This window comes from Petromyzon marinus, chromosome 1 (assembly GCF_048934315.1).
Source record: "Petromyzon marinus isolate PM22_M1 ecotype Great Lakes invasive population chromosome 1, UKy_Petmar_22M1.pri1.0, whole genome shotgun sequence".
In the NCBI taxonomy this organism is placed as follows: domain Eukaryota; kingdom Metazoa; phylum Chordata; class Hyperoartia; order Petromyzontiformes; family Petromyzontidae; genus Petromyzon; species Petromyzon marinus.
Window position 1 is genome coordinate 26,596,622 of NC_133667.1, and position 23,334 is coordinate 26,619,955.

The following is a 23,334-nucleotide window of genomic DNA, read 5'->3' on the forward strand; positions in this document are numbered from 1 at the left end:
AACCCTGAAACTATCAGGTCCAGGAGCTTGCCTTTTTTGCGTTTATTATGAACGTCCGGCGTTCTGTTTGTCCGTCAACTAAATTTATATAAGAACCTTTCACAAGGACTGAAGCAAAAAGTTATAGAAAGTGAACCCCCCAGATGTAGGGGTAAAAAGTTGATCCAACAGGTTTCCAAAAATTCTCGACCCCCCCCCCCAAAAAAAAAATCCCCCCCCATCAAAATAAATGTATTTCATACCCAATCTAGTCAGTAGTATCGACTATCTACTGATTCTATACATGCCTTTACATCCTACATACAATAGTCAATAGTTTCTACTGACTATATATTAGTGTAGAGGATGTTCAATAGGATCTACTGACTATAGTAGTAGTCAGCAGTATCTACTGACTCTAGGCTTTGCTCGATTTGCCACTACACCTGCAAATGAAACAGCTCATAGACACTTCTACACTCCATCATTGTACCCTTTTAAACCCTATCTTTGTCCCATTACTTCACCAGCACTCCTTCCAAACTTCATTCTGCTCTTAAAAATAACACCATCTGCGAGCTGCTGCTATTCATCCAAGGTTCACCGCTCTTCAACCTTTCACAGAAAATACTTGTGCAAACTATTTAGTCTACTTTTCTTATTTCTGGGTGGTATTGAGCTTCATCCTGGCCCAAATATAAAAAACTCGTATAATTCTGTAGATTTTTCTGGCAGGAAAGGTGTTGGTGTTCCACATGTCAACATCAGAGGACTTGTGATTAAATTAAGTCAACTAAAACTAGAAGTGGCAAATCTTGACCCGGACATTTTTTGCCCAACAGAAACATTTCTCACTCCTGACGTCAATGACTTGCAGATTACGATTGACAACTAGAACCTTTTTTCGGCTTGACCGAGGATCTAAAGGAGGTGGAATTGCCATCTATGTTCGTAATACTATTGCATGTTCACCAGCTCACTCCTTGTTTAAAAAATGTTGCTTTGAAGGTTTGGCTCTCAGAATAACTCTTACAAAAAAATCAACAGATATTGGTAGTGTGCTGCTATAGACCGCCTAGTGGGAAGGATGTTGAAGCTGCATCTGCACTGAGAGAGCTTTTTGGGGGCCTCCCTAAAGGTGAAATAGTTTTAGTGGGTGATCTAAATTGGAATTGGCTAAACCCGCCGGCCGTGGCCGCAAATTTTACAGATGAATCTAACCTGTTTCCATTTATAAATTTCCCCACAAGATCCAACCTAAAAAATCCGGGACAGTCATCTCTGCTTGGCATCCTATTGACAAATGCCCCTCACAATTTCACACTGACTGGTGTTCTGGGTAATAACCTTAGTGATCACTCCTTCATTTTTGGTGTGAGATCATCAGCCAGACCCAAAGCCCCCCTAAATTGGTTGAGAAGCACTCTATGAGACACTTCAGCACTCAGGCATTTACTAATGATGTGCTTCACTCGGATATTGACAAGGTCTGTGATATCCCCAACCTGACTACGGCTTGGGAGACCTTCAGGTACACGTTTCTCCAAATTCTTAACAAACATGCTCTATTGGTTAGATTTAAAACTAAAGGCAACTGCCCACCATGGTTTGATCCTTTGATTACAAAGCTCATGAAAACTAGGGACAAGGCTTGGGCATGTGCTCAGAAAAGTAATTTGGTCAATGACTGGCTAGAATACAGGATTTTAAGGAATAGATGTGTCAAAAATACGGCATGCAAAAAATGCCTACTTTTCCTCCACTCTCCTGGAATCACATGGAAATGCCAGGATTTTCTGGAAAACAATCAAATGTATCGAAAAGGCATCCAAAATAGACAATCTGCCCGTTGAGTTTAACCGAAATGGGGAATATTTTTCAGATCCCAAAATAATAGTTGTCCATTTTAACCTTCATTTTTCTGAAGCTGGTAATCTTTTTGATAATGTATTGGGAGTCACCCCTGCTCATGCAAATTCCTATACCCCTGTCCAAAAATTAAACAAATTTTGTTTCCAGCCAATCCACGAACGTAATGTTCTGAAACAACTGTCCTACCTCAAAGGGTCCTCCTCTAGCGGAGCAGATAGTATTCCTGTCTTTGCTCTACTAACTGTTGGTCACCTAATATACAAACCTATAGCCCATATTTTCAACCTGTCCATCAAAGAAGCATCAGTTCCTCTAGAATGGAAACATTCCTATGTCCGTCCACTTCACAAAGGGGGCCCTAAAGATGATCCAAATAACTACCGACCTATCTCAATTTTGTCCCCGTTGATGAAAATTTTTGAAAAATTATTGACCTACCAAATTAGCAGTTTCCTGTCCACCAACAATCTACTACATCTAAAACAATCTGGGTTCTGAAAAAAAATACAGCACCACATCTGCTGCATTAGACTCTCTGAATCACATTTACAGTAGCCTTGATAATAAGCAGTACTGTGCCTGTCTTTTTCTAGACCTGTCCAAAGCTTTTGATACAGTAGACCACAACACCCTGCTTAGTAAACTAAGTTGCCTCGGTTTTTCCGAAAACGCAGTAAAATGGTTACAAAATTACCCTCTTTTCTCGCACCCAAACTATATTCACAGATGGAGGTCAAACAGTGTTAAGATAACAAAAGGGGTTCCACAGGGTTCCATCCTCAGCCACCTTTTGTTCTCTCTTTATGTCAATGACTTGGGCACTGACCTGGATCATTCCAGGGTAAATCTTTTTGCAGATGACACGATACTGATTACTGCTGGCCGCTCTCCGGATGACGTGATTGCTAAGCTACAGGGTGATTTCAACAAACTACAACATCAGCTAGTTGCTCTTAAACTAGTCCTGAATACCTCCAAAACCAAGGTGCTATGCTTCTCACCAGGACTAAAGCAGGAAGTTATTTTTCCCCAATTACATTCCTTAAATAATTGTCAAATAGAGCAAGTCCAGATCTATAAGTATCTTGGGGTCATCCTGGATTCAAAACTGAATTTTGAAGATCACATTGATTATATTGGTAAATAGACAAAAATTAAAATTGGTTTTCTGTTTCGACACAAGCACTGCTTCCCCCCAATGTTCCGTTTGGAATTGATAAAAGCTACCATACTACCTCTACTTGACTCCTGTGCCATCGTGTATAAATAAGCCCCAAGTACTGTACTGAAGAAGCTTGATTCCATCTATCACTCGGCCTTAATATTTACATTGAACTGCCCATATAGGACTCACCACTGTGATCTCTACATTGGGTCAAACTTAACATCTCTTAATGTTCGACGGCTTGTGCACCAGATATTATTTATTCACGATGTACTTACAAAAAAATCCGCAGACTACCTGCTGGATCTCCTCTCTGTTTCAAAGAACACATTTGGCCTCAGGTCTTCGCTCATTTACCAGCTTCACATTCCCTATTGCCGTACAAAAACTGGAGGAAGGGCCTTTGCTATTGATGCCCCCAGAGTCTGGAATGCTATTGCCTATAAACTTCAACTTGAATCGCTACCAATGAGATCTTCTCTCAAAACTGCTCTAGAGGAGTTGTACACCCCTAGCTGCCACTGCTATTCATTGGCGTAAAATAAAATGTTTCGCTCCGGATGACGCTGCAAAGTATTTTCTGTATTTTGATTTCGTGTGCTGATTTTAAAGGTGCATTGAAAAATTTGATACTCCGACCGATGCTTTTGTTGTTGTGGAGTAACTCATGCAGCCAGCTATGGCTCTAGGATTTGGTGTTACATGTTATTTATGTAGTTTATTGTAAAAATTTGGTCACAGTCCTTGTGATCACTGTTACATTGCAATTATGGCTTCATTTTTTGGTGATTTGGAAAAGTTTTTTGGTTTGGACATGTTTGTTTTGTTGTATTACAGAGTTAGACTGATGGCCTTAATCTAAGTTTTTGTGGTTGTTGTTGTTTGACTTGCATCCCACTGGGATTTTTTGCACACAGCGTTGGTGTACGGTGCTTTTTTCAGGAATTTTTTTGCTGTTTTTTCCATGGATTTTCTATTTGCACAGTCACATAGTCACTTTAAGATGTTGTTCTTGTTCGTGTTTTAGTTTTTTTTGTTTGTTGTGGTTGCACCCGATTCAAGAACCGAATGGCTCACAGGGCTATACCAAAATAAACTGAACTGAACTAACATACAATAATCAGTAGGGGAAGAAGAGGACATCAGTGGTTGCGACGGGCGAGGCGAGAAGCCCTCCCGCCGTAGGCCGCCGAAATTCTGGAATTGTAAAAAAGGGGCAATAGTTGACTTCTTCAAGTGTGACATTTGGATCTTTCTCCTCACCTGAGGAGCTGGTCTCATTTCTGGGCTATATCCTAATATTAATGACGTGTATACATTGTTTACATTCATGTGAAGATTCTGCATTGTGTATGATGGTATATACTCATTGTAAGAATTAGGGCTGAACGATTAATCGATTTAAAATCTAAACCGCAATTTGAAACAATGTGATTAGCAAATCGCAAAGTCAGCGATTTTTTGTGATTTTTTAAAGTCCTATGACTTTCTTATTCCAAGTGTTTTATAATGAATACATTATTTATTTAACTTAACAATTGTTCTATGTTTGTTCTATTTCAATTTTTTTTTTAATAAATACATGTTGGAAGCAATTCATATCTTTTAAGTTATCATCCTTGCATTAGAATATCTCGAGCAGTTCATATTTTGATAGTATCATGTGGTAATGCTCCATCACATGTTTTAAATCTATTACACAGTGAATATTGAACTGAAGCTTTACCTAAAATAATGTAATCGCAAATCAAATTGCAATCGCAATGTCATAAAATCGCAATTAGATATTTTCCCCAAATGGTTCAGCCCTAGTAATAATCAGGATTTTTAGATAATTAATTTCAAGATTGTATCTCGTGGTATGATTCCGTCTATCTTTCAGGGCTGCCGTTCAATGCTTATTGTCAACATTTTCGCTCTTCCTGCTTCCTTTGCTTGCTACAATGTCTTTGATTACATATGTGCTGTGTTCTCCGATTATTTATTTCTCATTAATTATTTCACAGACTTCTGTGAATTTCATCATTTGTTGAGCGTTTACGTCTCTCCCTGTTCTCAATATGTTTGTGCGTGGATGTATTATTTTCTCTGCTTTTTAACTTCTCTCCCACTTCCAATGCACCAAGCACATTATTGTGCTATTTACAGTATTGCATTATGTAAATTGTTGACATCCATTTGATCAGTTTGGCCCTCAAGGCATTACCTACTATAATGAGCCAAGAATGTCGTGTGCAACACTCGTGACGTCACTCCACGTCGACCAGCCCCCCTCATTAATAATCTTGTACAGGTTACGTCCTGCACATGGACCCCCCCCCCCTCATTAATAATCATAAGCATGTGACGTCACTCCTCATGGAGTACCCTCCTCCCTCAATAATCATAAGCAGGTGACGTCACTACACATCGAACAGGTCCCCTCATTAATCATGATAAAGTGACGTCCTCCAAATGGACCCCCCCCCCCCATTCATAATAATTAGCGGCTGACGTCACTCCACATGGGGGGCGAGGCGCCTCCTCCCCCCTCCTCAGCGTCAACTTACAACCCTCACTACAAAGGCAGAACCCTCACGTCCCGCGATCTCCGTAACGCTGTTGAGACATCAAAGTAAAAAGGACGTCCTGATGAACAAGGGATTATAACCTTAAAATGAAATAGGTCTGTGTCACCGCGCCCTTACAAATTGCACACGCATTGATGCAATGAATATCACGTCGCGGTCTGCTTTTCGCTTGCAAGTTTCATATTTACAGCAATACAACCGTCCTTTGACGGGCAAAAGGCTAGTATACATATGTTAGAGCTAGTCTATAAGCCTTCTGGCCTAAATTTTAGATGTGGACTAATAATTTTTGCCTGTAACGTGTTCAGACCCGACTTTGGCTATGTTAAAGTGCAACCTGCATTGCACATGTGTGTGATTGCTTCCTGTGTTGAATCTTCTGAGAAGAAATATATCCCTGACATGCTGGGGGTTATCCATTCGAGTCAAGTCAATGTCGTTCCTCAGTTTATCAATTAGGCTTTTCCACATCCAATTCTTACATCCCTTTTTGTAAAGGTGCTCATTATTTTTACGTCATTACTGGCTGCAAACTCTAATAGACACTCATCACTCCAATTCCAAACCTGATGATTGATCCTCAAATCTGTACCTTTTTACCAGTGTATGTATCAGTCACCTATTGCATTCTAATGCATTTAAAAGTTAGTACATGTCTTCATACATTTGGCATACTTAACTTCACGACTCATTGCAGCATATATTTGAAGTATCTTTAACTTGGGAGTTTTTCAAGAGCCTTAATGTTAGCTCAGCAAATCTATCCGATATGCAATTGAAACCTGAATCTCTACTTTTGGACTAAGAATGTCACTCCTCCATCATTTCTATTAACTCTCCCTCGATGATAGATAATGTTTCCACTTTCCAGAACGACGTAGGTCTCTTTTCTTCTCACCTTACTGTTGCCATCTTTGTCCCCATTTTAAATTTCAATTGTCTCTTTCGACAAGGTTTTATTCTTCTGATAGGGTCCGTGCATTGCATGTAGCAATGGTCAAATCAAGAAGGCGTCCTGTTCTTACTCATTGGTTCCTAACATCGATTAAATCTACACCTACCCTGAGGCCATTATGTTTTATGAAATGAGAGTTGCACCTCTGATTAACACGGTTGGCTCCGATTAGCACGGTTGGATATATACAGTGCGAAATAAGTTCAACATACAGGTGACTTGAGGACCGTGGTTCAGACTAGGGTATTTCAACACCTTGGTCAGTGTGGTTGGTAAAGATACCCACATGACATGAGCAATCCCCTTGTGTGCTCACTAAAGGTTCGGAGAGGTTGGGGGCCACCCGAGTGTCAATGGTGCTCTGTCCATTTTATGTGGGCATCTTCACTCTGTGCTGATCTATTGGAATGGGATATGGAGATGTAGGAGTAGAGGGGTCCATTGTCGTCATTGAGTTATCAAAACCTAGAGTGTGGGTGGCTAAAAGACTTAAGTCTAGTGGAGATTGCTAGCAATACAGTTAGTCACTCTAGCCAGTTAACCCATAACGCTTGGGCTTGTCCCACGATCTTCCCAGCAGACTTTTTCCACCTCACATGGCCTTGTAGTGTGCCTAGCTTTGCACGAGTATAATGGTGATATCACTGCTGTGTAGTGAAGAATAGTGGCTGTTGTCATTGTAGGATCATGTCCATATACAGTGAGGGAAAAAAATATTTGATCCCCTGCTGATTTTGTACGTTTGCCCACTGACAAATAAATGATCAGTCTATAATTTTAATGGTAGGTTTATTTGAACAGTGAGAGACAGAATAACAACAAGAAAATCCAGAAAAACGCATTCAAAAATGTTATAAATTGATTTGTGTTTTAATGAGGGAAATAAGTATTTCACCCCTCTGCAAAACATGACTTAGTACTTGGTGGCAAAACCCTTGTTGGCAATCACAGAGGTCAGACGTTTCTTGTAGTTGGCCACCAGGTTTGCACACATCTCAGGAGGGATTTTGTCCCACTCCTCTTTGCAGATCTTCTCCAAGTCATTAAGGTTTCGAGGCTGACGTTTGGCAACTCGAACCTTCAGCTCCTTCCACAGATTTTCTATGGGATTAAGGTCTGGAGACTGGCTAGGCCACTCCAGGACCTTAATGTGCTTCATCTTGAGCCACTCCTTTGTTGCCTTGGCCGTGTGTTTTGGGTCATTGTCATGCGGGAATACCCATCCACGACCCATTTTCAATGCCCTGGCTGAGGGAAGGAGGTTCTCACCCAAGATTTGATGGTACATGGCCCCGTCCATTGTCCCTTTGATGCGGTGTAGTTGTCATGTCCCCTTAGCAGAAAAACACCCCCAAAGCATAATGTTTCCACCTCCATGTTTGACGGTGGGGATGGTGTTCTTGGGGTCATAGGTAGCATTCCTCCTCCTCCAAACACGGCGAGTTGAGTTGATGCCAAAGAGCTCCATTTTGGTCTCATCTGACCACAACACTTTTTCACCCAGTTGTCCTCTGAATCATTCAGATGTTCATTGGCAAACTTCAGACGGGCATGTATATGTGCTTTCTTGAGCAGGGGGACCTTGCGGGCACTGCAGGATTTCGGTTGTTCACGGTGTAGTGTGTTACCAGTTGTTTTCTTGGGGACTATGGTCCCAGGTGCCTTGAGATCATTGACAAGATCCTCCCGTGTAGTTCTGGGCTGATTCCTCACTGTTCTCATGATCATTGCAACTCCACGAGGTGAGATCTTGCATGGAGCCCCAGGCCGAGGGAGATTGACAGTTATTTTGTGTTTCTTCCTTTTGCGAATAATCGCACCAACTGTTGTCACCTTCTCACCAAGCTGTTTGGCAATGGTCTTGTAGCCCATTCCAGCCTTGTGTAGGTCTACAATCTTGTCCCTGGCATCCTTGGATAACTCTTTGGTCTTGGCCATGGTGGAGAGTTTGGAATCTGATTGATTGATTGCTTCTGTGGACAGGTGTCTTTTATACAGGTAACAAGCTGAGATTAGGAGCACTCCCTTTAAAAGTGCGCTCCTAATCTCAGCTCGTTAGCTGTATAAAAGACACCTGGGAGCCAGAAATCTTTCTGATTGAGAGGGGGTCAAATATTTATTTCCCTCATGAAAATGCAAATCAATTTATAACATTTTTGACATGCGTTTTTCTGGATTTTCTTGTTGTTCTGTCTCTCACTGATAAAATAAACCTACCATTAAAATTATAGACTGATCATTTCTTTTGTCAGTGGGCAAACGTACAAAATCAGCAGGGGATCAAATACTTTTTTCCCTCACTGTATAGATTTGGCACCTTCCAAATCTTTCAGGTACAACCATTTTAAGGCATAAAAAGGTAAAAACAAAATGTTATTGTCTTATTTTATATTCATAATATCAGTTTATCAAAAAGAGATCGATTTTCTATCTATAGACACGATTCTGCCAGAAGAGCCATTTATGGCCATTTCCGATATGAATTGGCCGCTTTGAGCAAATTATTGCTGCTCGTCAATGCCATAAGTGAACATCCAGACTCTGTGTCTGGGAATCACTGGCCGCTGTAGTTACCGGTATGGCTGCCAAAGTGGGCAACTCCACACATTTGTCTCGGCACTTGTGCATATGTGTAAATTTCCGGGAGCTCTGATCTACAGCACTTTGAACTAGCGAGTGACGGTAGAACACTGGAGGTTGGTGCTGGCCCAATGGGCAACAAATTGTGTCTCCTATGGACATAGTCGCCCTCCAAGCTATCCAACCTTTCCCTCTCCTATCTCCCACCTTGTCCCGCCCCCCGACCCTTTCTGCAGGACATATTGTCGATTGTGCCCCCCCCCTAATTCACAACTGCTGTGGAGGTGGCCATGCTACACCTTGAGTGGTGCCCCTAGATGCAGCTGGGTTGTGCTAGCCATGGCCAATCAAACGTGGATTTTCCATTGATGTCATTGTTACACGGGCAGTTGGCTGGGGTCCGCCCACCCTCACTTGTGTAATTTGCTGCTGGATAAGGCGTAGAAGCTTGCTGGGCGTAACCGTGCAAGGGACCTGTAAACGTGGCTGGGACATACCATTTTTTGTGGGGTGTTCTGGCAGAAATGGAAGCTGTGTCCTATTTAAATGTATGTGCGAAGTTAATTATAAATGTCAGTCCTTTGGAAATCCACTGCTGGAGAAAGCCTCCCCATGGCTGTTGGTTACTTGACTGTACTTCACCACACTAGTCAGTTCAGGCTGGTGAAGGGGTTACCAAGACTGGTTCAACATATCACTGGCCCCCTAAAATGTATCCATTGCGAGGAATAAAACTCAAGCCACCATGTTCATAGCGCAGTGTGCTAACCACTTCACTACCGCTAACCCCTATATATACACACATTTGTTAAATTTGTTTTTAATCCGTAACTCTGCATCGGTAATTCTTATTGCAAGGGAGAGGCCAATCTAATTGCCTCATTTTGCATCAAAATCCGCTGTTGCCAGTTATTTCCAATACCTGTGGTCCTAATGGCACACTCTGTTGTGCTGCATGTGTGCCCTGATAATTAAGTTATTGCCTTGACTTTATTATTCCAGTATTGGCTTCCGTCATATACAATCATCTTTTCTAACACCTAAATACATTATTATGTCTTGGTGACCATCAGTAACACCTCTCATCAAGCACGTTCCACAAGTGACCTGGTATCTTCCATGACTTACATGTAGAGCTCTAGCTTCGAGAGTTTTGGAGAGTCCATGATGATTGCTCTCGACATTTCTAAACAACTATATTGTGTCTGTTATCATATGTATTACCAAGCCTCATTCTATGCAAGCAGGGATCTCTAGCTTTCTTACTGGCCTGTTAATATGTGCAGTTGTTGAAGGTAATCAGTCTGAAACCATCACCTCTAATTTCATAAAGATCCGTTTAATCTCCTACATTCTTATCTCCATAAATGACTTGTTATCTTCAAGTCATTGATAGATGACTTTACCCTTCATTTAAATCACACAAAGTAAAGACTGTAAGCTGCCCAACGTGCTGATGCTTCGCTATCAGTCAATAAGCAACTTGAAATTAGCCCCTGGGTGGGGTGAGGGGGACTCGTCACTTCCACGATAAAAGCATAGTCCATGATTTTATCATGTACGGTTGTCAGTCCCTCGGCCCATCTGATCAAGCTTGACTGTGTTGGTCTTATCTGTAATTAATCCGTTGGGTTTCTTGGCACGACCGTTTCCACTGACCTGTCGTGGATCGGCCACATTGCTAATCTGGATCCGGGGAAGTATTTATGGGCCAGATCCTTCTCTAGCTCTTGGATTAGTCACCACTGCTGTGCAAGGCACAGTTTTCACCAAGGTTGAGAGTGTGGATGTAACATCTGGGCAGGAGCTTAGAGTTCCTACCTGACTGCTTAATAGAATCCACCATGAAGGAGTTCAGTTGATCGGTCATTTCCCTGTCGCTCATTTATCGTTACTACCTACCACGACAATTATTGTTCCCAAGAATGTCACCCCCTTGATAACTCCTGACAATGTCAAGGGCCATATCAAGCAGATTGACCGTTTCCTCTCACCAGTACTCTGTTGAGCTACCATGTTTGGAGGAACACAATGTTTTTCTCTTCCTCCATTCCTCACCCTGCTCGACTTTTGGATACCCCCCCCAGCTCTTTTCCCAAGTTCCTATAACTTCGCTCAATGCAAGAAACGTGGTAATTATTATCTGCCATTGTATCGTGAGTCCATGCATGTGTACTTGTTTCTATGTGTGGACATGTATATAAGGCACACTGTATATTTGTGTTTGTATGTACGTATGTACATATTTGTGTGTGTTTGTGTATTTATTTGTGTGTGTGTATTTGTATATATACAGTATGTGTACATGTACAAGTATACTGTGTATGTGACACAGTGGTTATCATACTTAGTAGGGAGCGGTAGTGTAGCTGTTAGCACACTGCGATACGAACCCGGCGACCCGAGGTCGATTCTCACTCATGGCCAACACCAGTGACGATTATCAGAACCGGTTCTGGACCTCCCTTAGGTCGACTTAGCCTAGAATGAATACCTGGTTCTGTGTGTAAACATCTGCACTGGGGAGACAAAGGCGGCCGGGCGTGGTGCTGGCCACCCACCCCCTTGTGTGCCGTGCCGGCCTTCATAGGTGCTCGCGAACAGCACTTGCCCCAACAGTCTGTTCAGGCTATACGGGGGGAGCTTTGTCTTTATCACACTTTGCTTTGAAATCGGTGACCTCTATTTGATTCCCGGCCATGGCCAACATCATTTACAAGTGAAATCTTAACCAGTTCTAGGCAAACCCCCTCTTCATCAACCGGCACGAACAGCTTGGTGAAGTATGATCAGGAAGCCCCCAATTATTGACACGGCTTGGGAGAGAGGCTTTCATGCAGAAGTGGTCTATTGGTTTGACAAAAGGATTTTAATTATTGTTATTTGTTAGTACTCAATGTGTGCATATATGTGTTTGTACGTGTCGATATATAGTATGTGCGTACGTATATCTCTGTAAATGTGTGTGTGTATATAGACACACTCACATGTACTGTATATGTATAAAAGCCCCGTCTGCGCCGTTACATAACTGACCCAGGCATTATTTGGCAGGGCAACTTGTCTAGTTATGCAATGAGTCTCTCGCGCACACAGACTTGCGCACACTGTATTTACGCACCCATGCACACATGCACACATGCACACGGACACATACAGGTATAAACAAATACATGTGCACACACATACATAGACACACATACATACATGCAGGGTAAAGTGTATTCACACGTACAGACACGTACGCATATACACTTAGACAGACACGGGCCACCCTGACCTCGGAGGCATGGTCGAAGCTTTCAACCAGCAGTGGATTGACAGGAGCTGTTAAAAAAGAAGATAGACATGTCACATATACATAGTTATATACACTTTTATACATGCATTCACACTCGTATACATGCACACAATGTAACTATATAAGTATATAGAGTATGTTGCATATGTACAACATACTTTATGTACATATATATTTATACGATGCACTTGCACACGTGGAAACGCACACATGCATGTCTGCACACGAACATTTTTACATCCGTGTGTTTGTGTCTTGTATGTATGCCTCTGTGTCTTCATACATGGACATATTCATTTAACATTTGTGGGTGGGTTTTTATCTGTCCATTTTTAATTATGTATTTTTATCTGTCTGCCTATCTGTCTTTTTAGTAATTATTTGACTTTTAAGCCTTTTGTTGGTATGCCAGGCTGCCTGTGAATTGCTCCTACTTAATCATTTTCGACATTTGTACACTTTGCATTACACATGGTAAAACAGTCCACATAATACACAAATAACAATGTTGCTCGTTAGACTATTTATAATGTTCTGTGCATTTCAAAAACATACACCAACTTATACTGCAAGCAATTTGTAACATTTCATTTATTTTTTTCCCATCTCTGCATTTTCCACCCAGGGTCCCTCACTCCTAGTGCCAAAAAATGTCGATGATATTAGAGAAGTCCGCCATGTTTGGGGTAAGTGTGTGCGTGTCTGTTTTCGTTTAGACGGTAAGCGGATTTAAAACATTCACACCGAGTAAGCGATAATATTCCATGTCGGCTCGCATAGAAGCCATTGATTATTTTGAGGATGTGCAAATTCAATCTCGGAAGTTTCTTTTGGAAAAAATCTCAATCTCGCATTTCGCCAAAGCCCGCTTGCAACTACGGCCTAGCGCCAGAGCCAATCCTTGCCCTTGCCTAACCCGCGGTCGCTGCCAAAATCACTCTGAATCGACGCCAAGATTCGTGCCGGCAGCAAAATTATTCCTCGTCTCGCGCCGAACTTCTCTCTGACGATCTCTGCCATCGCCATTAAACACCTAAATGGTTTTGCGGCATAAAAAAACTTGTAAATACAATATCCTGATCGTAAAACCCAGTCGTCGATTTTTATTTACGTAGCCTAATTATTTTGCAACGGACTTCGTCAAAAGAAGGCGGCATGGTGAGAGGGCGAAATGTGCTTTTTTGTGTATATGTGCGAGCCATCTTTTCTTCCTTGTGCAATGGCTTTCCAAAGCCATGTTAGGATTTTAGTTTTTTTATGTACATACATTTTGTTGGCTGCGATCATTTGGAGAATGAAAAAAACACGCTCTCATTTTTTGCGTCGTTGGTAGGACTTAGCTGTGTTTTTGGACAGAAAGCTTTAGCAAAAAAATTACGAAGTTTTTTGCTGTTGTTTGTGTGTGCATATGTGTACTTGTGTAGTGCAGTGGTTCATGGGCTGCACTATGAACCAGGGGACCTGAGTTCAATTCCTGACTATGAATAACATCAGTGGCAAGTGGTGTCTGAACCCGTTCTGGGCCTCCGGCAGATCGACTTAGCTTAAATAGGTACCTGGTGCAGTGTACGAACATCAGCACTGAGGAAGTAAAGATGGTCGAATGTTGGGTTAGTCAGACCACCCTCCGTGTGCCGTGCCACCCTTAATAGGTGCTCACTTGCAGCACTTGCCGTAACAGTCTATAAGGCTATGCCGGAGTTGTTTGGCCTTTGGTGGGGATGTGTGTGTTTGTGGATCAGCATGTGTGAGCTTTGTGGAAGATCTCATCAACTGCAGTTGTCCTAACAGTCTAAAAGACCTTACAGGGTGATTGCTGTCTTTGTGTGTGTGCGCGCATGTGTTATTATCTGTGTGTGTTGGGAGCGGTAGCGTAGCAGTTACCTTGCTGCACTACGAACCTGGTGACCCGAGTTCGATTTCTGCTCACGACCAACACCAGTGACGATTATCTGAACCGGTCCTGGGCATCCCCTAGGTCGAGTCATCCTTAAATTAGTACCTGGTGCCATGTGTAAACCTTGTCACTGGAGAGACAAAGGCGGTCGGGCGGGGTGCTGGCCACCTACGTCCCTCGTGTGCCATGCCAGCCTTCACAGGTGCTCGCTAACAGTGCTTGCCCCAAAAGTCTGTACAAGCTATATGGGGAATCATTGTGTTTTTCTGTATCTGTGTATTTTTATGACATGTGTAATGTGTATGCTATATAATACCAACCCTGTCCGTATCCCTCTCGCACTTCACCTTCCTTTATCTCTCATCATCTCTTTTCACCTCCCGTCACTCCCTGACATCTCCTTTCACCTCTTCTAATCGCCCATTGCCTCCTGTCTTCTACCTCCCGGCAATTCCCCTCACCTGTCACCTCTGTGTGCTTACCATCATTTGCCTCACCACTGCTCACCACCCAATACCTCCCTTCACCTCTCATCATCTCCCCTTACCTATCATCTTCACTTCCCGTCACCTCTCCATCATCTCCTGTCACCATCCCTCACCTCCCCTTTCCTTTCCTCGCCTCTTTTAACAGCATCAGGATGAATATCACCCGTTTATCGAGGCCCTGCTGCCCCACGTGCGCTCCTTCTCGTTCGCCTGGTTTCACCTCCAAGCTCGCAAACGTAAGCACCTCAAGAAGCACGACCGACGGATGTCAAGCGCAGAGGAACGGGCGGCGAAGGATGAGCTCCTCGCCGAAAAGACCGAGGTGAAACAGAAGTGGGCCTCCCGCCTCCTGGCAAAGCTCCGCAAGGACATCCGTCCCGAGTGCCGTGAAGACTTTGTTCTGTCCGTGACGGGACGCAAGCAGCCCTGCTGCGTGCTCTCCAACCCCGACCAAAAGGGCAAGATGCGTCGCATCGATTGCCTACGGCAGGCCGACAAGGTGATGGGTGGTGATGAGTGAGAGGGATGAGGTGAATGAAAGGTAAAAGAGAGATGAAGGCGGTGCTGGGAGGAGAGCAGGGTGGGGAGAGAGAGGTAAAGTGATGGCAGTTGAAGGAACACGTGGAGAAGAGAGGGGATGAGCCAAGTAACGGAGAGGCAATGGGAAGTGAAGTGATGTGAAGTTCGTAAAGGGAGATTAGGGGAGGGGAAGGGAGATTAATTTAGGAGAAGAGGGGGGGTGTGGAGATGGGAGCTGACGAGAGGAGAGAGAAGATAGGAGGTGTGGAGACGAAAGCAAAGATCAAGTGAGGTGACAGGAGGTGAGGGGGAGGCAAAGGGAAGCGATGGCAAGAGAAAGGAGGTGGAAGGAGTTTGAGCGGAGGAGATATTGAGATGCGGCGAGGCGATGGGAGTAATGGGGAGAATGAATGTGAATGGAGCGGAAGGGAGGGAGATGAACAGAGACACTGAGAGGTGAAGAAAGAAGAAGGGCTCTTCCCCTTTAAAGTGTCATCACAAATTATGCCCCTCTTTTATTTTTAACGTGTGACCATTTAATGACGTAGGGAACAATTAAAATCAGACATCACGTGGACTTCGTAAATATAAGTAAACTTGGCACATCAAGAAGAGATGATGGCCGTGAACAGGAATGGAGATGTTATGGCAGCCAAATGAGAGAACATGCCCAAAAGCACGACCTCCAAGGAGATGTGGCAATGAGGTCCGTTCCTCCGGAGGAGAGGGATGGATTGTCGAATTTCATGATTGTTAAGAATGGCGAAGGCATGTGGAGGCCTTTATCCAGCAGTGGATAGACCATGTTTTTGCAGATGATGGTGATAGTAATGCCCCTGATGATGATGCTTTTGCTGCTGATATTGTTGATGATGAAGGCAATGATGTTGGTATTTATGCGGCTGTTGCTGATGATCATGATAATGGTGATCTCATGCTGTTATTGATGACGATTATTCTGCTGCTGACAATGGTGATGGTGACGGTGCAGGTGTGGCGCCTTGACCTTGTAACGGTCGTCATATTCAAGGGCGTTCCGCTTGAGAGTACGGACGGAGAGCGACTCGCCAAGTCGACTCGATGCCTTCACCCAGGGCTGTGCGTTCAGCCCATGCACGTGAGCGTCTGTGCCCGAGAACTCCACCTCTACATCGCCTACCATGCCACCCCAGCCTCACGTGCAGGTGAGGGGAGACATGGGGAGGTGATGGGAGGTGGTGAGAGACATGGGGAGGTCACGAGACATGGGGAGGTGATGAAAGGTGAGAAGAGACATGGAGAGGTGGTGAGAGACATGGGGAGGTGATGAGAGGTGGTGACAGACATGGGGAGGTGATGAGAGGTGGTGAGAGACATGGGGAGGTGGTGAGAGACATGGGGAGGTCAAGAGACATGGGGAGGGGATGAGAGGTGAAAAGATGCATGGGGGGGGGGTGATGGAGAGGTGACGAGTAACATGGGGAGGTGATTAAAGGTGGTAAGAGACATGGGGAGGTGATAAAAGGTGAGAAGAGACATGGGGAGGTGATTAGAGGTGGTGAGAGACATGGGGATGTGATGGTAGGTGGTGGGAGACATGGGGAGGTGGTCAGGGACATGGGGAGGTGATTAGAGGTGGTGAGAGACATGGGGAGGTGATGGGAGGTGGTGAGAGACATGGGGAGGTGATGGGAGGTGGTGAGAGACATGGGGAGGTGATGGGAGGTGGTGAGAGACATGGGGAGGTGATTAGAGGTGGTGAGAGACATGGGGAGGTGATTAGAGGTGGTGAGAGACATGGCGAGGTGATGAGAGGTGGTGAGAGACATGCAGAGGTGGTGAGAGACATGGGGAGGCGATGAGAGGTGGTGAGAGACATGGGGAGGTGATTAGAGGTGGTGAGAGACATGGGGAGGTGATGGAAGGTGGTGAGAGACATGGGGAGGTGATGGGAGGTGGTGAGAGACATGGGGAGGTGATGGGAGGTGGTGAGAGACATGGGGAGGTGATGGGAGGTGGTGAGAGACATGGGGAGGTGATTAGAGGTGGTGAGAGACATGGGGAGGTGATGGGAGGTGGTGAGAGACATGGGGAGGTGATGAGAGGTGGTGAGAGACATGGGGAGGTGGTGAGAGGTGGTGAGAGACATGGAGAGGTCAAGAGACATGGGGAGGGGATGAGAGGTGAAAAGATGCATGGGGGGGGGTGATGGAGAGGTGACGAGTAACATGGGGAGGTGATGAAAGGTGGTAAGAGACATGGGGAGGTGATTAGAGGTGGTGAGAGACATGGGGAGGTGATGAGAGGTGGTGAGAGACATGGGGAGGTGATGGGAGGTGGTGAGAAACATGTGGAGGTGATTCATTTTATTTTTTACAAGAATTGTCCTGTTTAGGCAATTGCCTGGCTGTTTCACAAGGGACATCCTTGGTGCAAGAGCATAACAACAATGAAAACAAAAGACGAAAATATTCACTTCGCAGATAAGGAGTATGGGGCCTTAAGGAATATTGTAGGATGTATTTGATGGTCCAAAATTAAAAACACATGAAAAAAAATCTGTGCAAATATAATGATAGCAAGAGGTGCCATTAAGCAGTGAGGTACAAGTAAAACTAAGTTCTATATCTGACAGTGACGTAAACACCCGCAAATCAGAAAGACTGAAAACGTGGGATTAGAGATGGAGAGGTGATGGGAGGTGATGAGAGACATCGGGATGTTCAGAATTGCATGGGCAGGTCATGGTAGGTGAGAGAGATATGGAGGCGATTGAGAGGTGAGGATAGACGATTAGAGCTTAGAAGGAGATAATGGGGGATGATTAGAGACATGGGGAGGTGATGAAAGTCACGGATCGATGATGGGACGTGCAGAGAGACATGGGGTGGCGATGAGAGGTGAGGAGAAACACGGGGAGGTGATAGAACATGAAGAGAAACACGGGGAGGTGATAGAACATGAAGAGAAACACGGGGAGGTGAGAGAACATGAAGAGAAACACGGGGAGGTGATAGAACATGAGGAGAAACACGGGGAGGTGATAGAACATGAGGAGAAACACGGGGAGGTGATAGAACATGAAGAGAAACACGGGGAGGTGAGAGAACATGAAGAGAAACACGGGGAAGTGAAGAGAGGCGAAGAGATGCAGGCAGGCAGCATTGCAGATAAAGTTTTGGCTGTTTGAGTTGTCTGCCAATTTTCACACTACGGGAGTAAATAGTATTGTCAGGAGATATAATGTTACCTTGAATTCACAGGTAATTTGAATACATACTGTAGATTTATTGAATGCTCACTTACGGGGTATTCATTAACTAGAGCCTTACATTTGAACTGCAATATTACTTTGACTTGCTGTACAAAAAATTTGGTCTTACAAACCCGAGAACATTTCTCACTGGGAATGTTTTTATTACTATTTCAAAAACGTATTCTTTTTATTCCAAAATAAATACAAACTTCATACTGTAGACTTACGGTATACGGCACCAAACACTCCTTCATGGGCCCCGAGGATCATTTTAATGCTCAGATATTTTCAGTGACGCAAAATAAAGCTGTGTAGCAAAGCTGCTATTGGATATACACAACGTAAAATAATCATTCGCGCCGTCGTGCAGAATATTAAGTAACAAAATGAATATGCAGACAATATGCCTCCATTCGCATATCTGCCCCTGCATGTAAAAAAGTTATTTTTACATATTCCATAAGCCGCCACGCCTTCTGAATAATTTCAGCAGCACGATAATTGTTGGACCTGTTTTGTTATTCAACGTCTCATCAGTGGAGCCAGGCTTACTTGAACCAATGCTGGTGAACAGTGCATTCTTTATAGACAAGGACCCTGCAAAATTATATAATACATAACACAACTGTTGTGTGTATTACCAATAAAATTTAAATCTGATACACAGTTCATATTTGTACGCGCCATTTAACGCTCATTATGGAGCTTATGTGGAGCACTGGATGTGTGGTGGTAGATGGATGGAGGTGAGGAGCGATGTGGAGAGGTGATGCAAGGTGGAGAGAGAGAGTCATGGAAATGGTGAGATGTGTTAGGAAATGGTTTGAGAGACAGGGAAATGAAGATAGGTGGTTAGTAGGTGATTACAGGGAGTCCTTTCTTCACATCGATTTGATCCACGTTCTTTCGTTATACCGTCAGCAATACAATAGGGAATATATTCTCTTATGTCGTGCCGTTCACTATTACATCGTCGCTGCCAGCAACGGGGGAACTACTTTATGGGACAGAGAGCATAATCGTGCATAGCACAACGTGGCGCGGTCCCAGCATCCTTTACATCGTCTCAGTCTTTGTTCCGCTGTGTGTGAACTGAGATTTGGATAACATACCGTGCTTTTGTGATATAATCCTTCTGAACCACGAGTCAAAAATGGCCATATGCCCACTTGACATCCATTATTGGTGAGTATTATCTTACGAAAAATGTATTTTCTTTATTTGTATTCATATATTTTTTTTGTTGTATTTGTATTTATTTTATATTATGTTGTATTTTTATTTATAACTGTGTTTTAGTCCGGTAAAAAAAACGTAAACTGGAACGTAACCTCCTTTATTTCTTGTGGGGGAAAATAGGTTCACTTAACGTAAGTGAACTTAACGTAATTCCACTTAAAGTCGCACTTTTCAAAATGCAACTTCGACGTTGAGAGAGGACTCCCTGTATTTGGTAGGGGAGGTCATAAGAAGTAGGTTATTGGAGGCAATGGAAGGAGAAAGGAGGTTACGGGAGGCAACGGGAGATGGTGAAAGATGATGGGAGGTGGAGGGAAACATGGGGAAATTATAATTAATGTTTGTTCATCCAGGAAAGCCTCACTCATGACTCTTTCAAGAGGGGCCACCATGTTTTCCCTGGTAGGGGGCCATGATTGCTATGTATTTTTAAATTGAGTAGTTGGCGTACATTCTTTTTTGGTAAATGTGCATTGTGATGGTGGCACACACAATGGCCTCGCCTTGCGGCTGATGTCACGGCACATTTAACGTCCACTGCGAAGCAGACGGCGCGTATATTTTTGCGGTTAATATGCCCGCAGTATTAATTAGGTCGGCCGCGCGATTCGAACCATGAACCACTGCAACCGTGAACTACTCCGGCTGCTAGGTCATGTCAGCGTGATGGAAGATATAATGGTTGTTAAGTACAGGCGATGGGGAAAAAAGGGACATGAAGGATCGGGGGGGGGGGGGTGTTGAAGCCACGGTGAGGTGATGGTAAGTGGAGGGAGACCTTGTGATGGGAAATGATGGGAATCTGGAGGGAGGTGAATGAATGTAATTGCAGGTAAAGAGATGCTGTGGGGTAAAGGGGAGGGAGGTGAAAGGTTACAACATAGGTAAAGAGAGACAGAAGGAGAGATAAGCAGGGAGTCAGACAGAAACATCAGGTCGAGGAGAAATTTATGGGGCGGAGGAGGAGGACATGGGTAGGTGATGAATGGCTTCAGGAGACAAGGAGGTACATGCACACAAACGCACTTTGGACACACACCAACAGCCGTCATTAACCGCCAAGAAGCGGTAATGTCCCCACAGTGCTAGTGCCAGGCTAGGTGCATTTCTGAGGCCATGTGATGTATCAAAGGCTTGCTGACAGGAGGTCACAGGACAGACCCAGGTGCCATAGGTTGACTTGAGATTACTGGCAGATGATCCTTACTGTGCCAACTGGCTGCGTTTAGCCATCCAGCGCTACGCTCGTTAGTGAGAGCGTCACTCTTCCCTCCGTTGTTGTTGGAGGGCGACTGTCACCAACTGCCCAGTAGCATCCTTCATGAGCCTCCTCCACAGAGGCCAATCTTGACACTGCTGGTACCAATCTTCGGCAAGTCCACTCAGCTCCACATCCTCCTGTACCACAGCCTACCTCTTCTTTCGTCTGTGTCATGCCTGTTTAGCCACCTCTGGCAAAACAGAAGCTGCTTGGGCATGCGGTGGCTGGGCAGCCTTGCCTGCCGGGGGAGTTCACTAAAGGGACTATGTCCAGATCTTTCAAGGATATGTGAGCGCCTCACACAATTCAGCCTGGTTAAATCCAGGGTGGATAATAGGCAAGCCAGCCTGAATGTTTAAAACCGGTACAATAGTTCTGTTTACAGGGGTCTTCATGGCCATATAACGGTGGCCAAGAAGACCCGAAGTTTTGTATGTAGGGATCAGCCAAATAGCTTCCACACACATTCACCCACATTCAGTACGCATATGCCAAAGTGCAATTTCAGTTTTTTTAGATCACACCTCAATTTCTTACTTTAGGTGTAAAATTCACCTGCTAAATATGTCATTCAAATCTGTTCATATTTACAGCTTACTCAAGATCCCCTCTTATCTGCATTCATGCCAATACTTTGACTATATATTAACTGTAATGCATTTTTATCCAACTCCGTTGAACAACCGGTATTTAAACATACAATGTTTCAGTTTAATGAGGCGTGACCTTGAAAATATCAAACTTGAATTTTGAATGGCACCCTTTTCCACACACACAAAGATCTCTCATGTAGTACTGTTGGTGCAAGCGGTGTTAGCGCGCACCTATTTATGCCTGTGCGGCACGCATGAAATTTGTCGTGTAGCTTGCACCATGTCCAATGCCTTTGTCTTCCCAGTCCTGATGTTTACACACAACTCCAAATGTACTATTTTAAGGCCGAGTCGACCTAGAAGATGCCCGAGACCAGTTCTGATACCACTGTGGTTAAGAGCACAGCGATCTTAACCACTGCACTACCACTCCCTACACACATTCACAAAACAAAGACAAAGATCCCCAATTTAGCCTTAAGAGACTGTTGGAGCAAGTGCTGTTAGCGAGCAACTTTGAAGGCCGGACAAGGCATACGAAGGAGTAGGTAGCCAGCACCACGCCTGGCTGCCTTTGCCTCCCTAGTGTCGATGTTTACACACCGCACGACGTACTCGCTTAAGGCTGAGTCGACTTAGGGGAGGCCCAGGACCGGTTCAGATAATCGTCACTAATTTAGCCGTTAGCGAGAATTGAATTGAACTTGGTTCGCTGGATTCATAGCGCAGCGGGCTAACCGCTACACCACTTCCCACACACATTCACACACACACATGCACGTGTTTGCACAACTCCTCTTGTCTAGTTACATAACAGACCATTATTAACCCGACCCCTCCATAGAGACTCCTTGCCTCAATAAATACGTGCGTGAACTTTTTGGCAGAAAAGTAAGGGCCACAGCGAGGTACGTGTTTTGGTGGATTATTAACATGTCACATACATTAGCATACGTGCACGTGAAAAAATAAATCGCCCACTATGTGCCTGATCCCATCGCATCTTACCAGCCAAGTTTGTGCCTGGATGGTGCTTGGATAGGTGACCGTCATACATAACAGGTTGTTAGAGGCTGTGGAGCCATGTTGTTGGGCTGAATAGGGCAGTGCAGCAAATTCCGTTATTGTACACTGACCATTGTGGTCATGTACAGTGAGGGAAAAAAGTATTTGATCCCCTGTTGATTTTGTACGTTTGCCCACTGACAAAGAAATGATCAGTCTATAATTTTAATGGTAGGTTTATTTGAACAGTGAGAGACAGAATAACAACAAAAAAATCCAGAAAAACGCATGTCAAAAATGTTATAAATTGATTTGCATTTTAATGAGGGAGATAAGTATTTGACCCCTCTGTAAAACATGACTTAGTACTTGGTGGCAAAACCCTTGTTGGCAATCACAGAGGTCAGACGTTTCTTGTAGTTGGCCACCAGCTTTGCACACATCTCATAAGGGATTTTGTCCCACTCCTCTTTGCAGATCTTCTCCAAGTCATTAAGGTTTCGAGGCTGACGTTTGGCAACTCGATCCTTCAGCTCCTTCCACAGATTTTCTATGGGATTAAGGTCTGGAGACTGGCTAGGCCACTCCAGGACCTTAATGTGCTTCTTCTTGAGCCACTCCTTTGTTGCCTTGGCCGTGTGTTTTGGGTCATTGTCATGCTGGAATACCCATCCA

At 44.1% G+C, this 23,334-nt stretch overlaps 1 protein-coding gene across 12 annotated transcripts in view; it reads left to right on the forward strand.

The window, feature by feature from the left end:
- The window catches only part of LOC116938926 (nuclear factor 1 X-type-like), a 39,058-nt gene that overhangs the window by 1,720 nt on the left and 14,004 nt on the right, over positions 1–23,334 (forward strand). For 5 of the 12 annotated variants that reach the window (XM_032946723.2, XM_032946661.2, XM_032946720.2 and 2 more), the window contains exons 2-3: positions 14,953–15,306; positions 16,318–16,510. In XM_032946723.2, coding sequence (XP_032802614.1) covers positions 14,953–15,306; positions 16,318–16,510 — 547 coding nt within the window. Of the gene's footprint in view, positions 1–11,208; positions 11,254–11,321; positions 12,281–13,047; positions 13,109–13,188; positions 13,581–14,952; positions 15,307–16,317; positions 16,511–23,334 lie in introns of those variants that run through there. The other 7 variants (XM_032946669.2, XM_032946714.2, XM_032946706.2 and 4 more) reach the window with 4 other exon arrangements.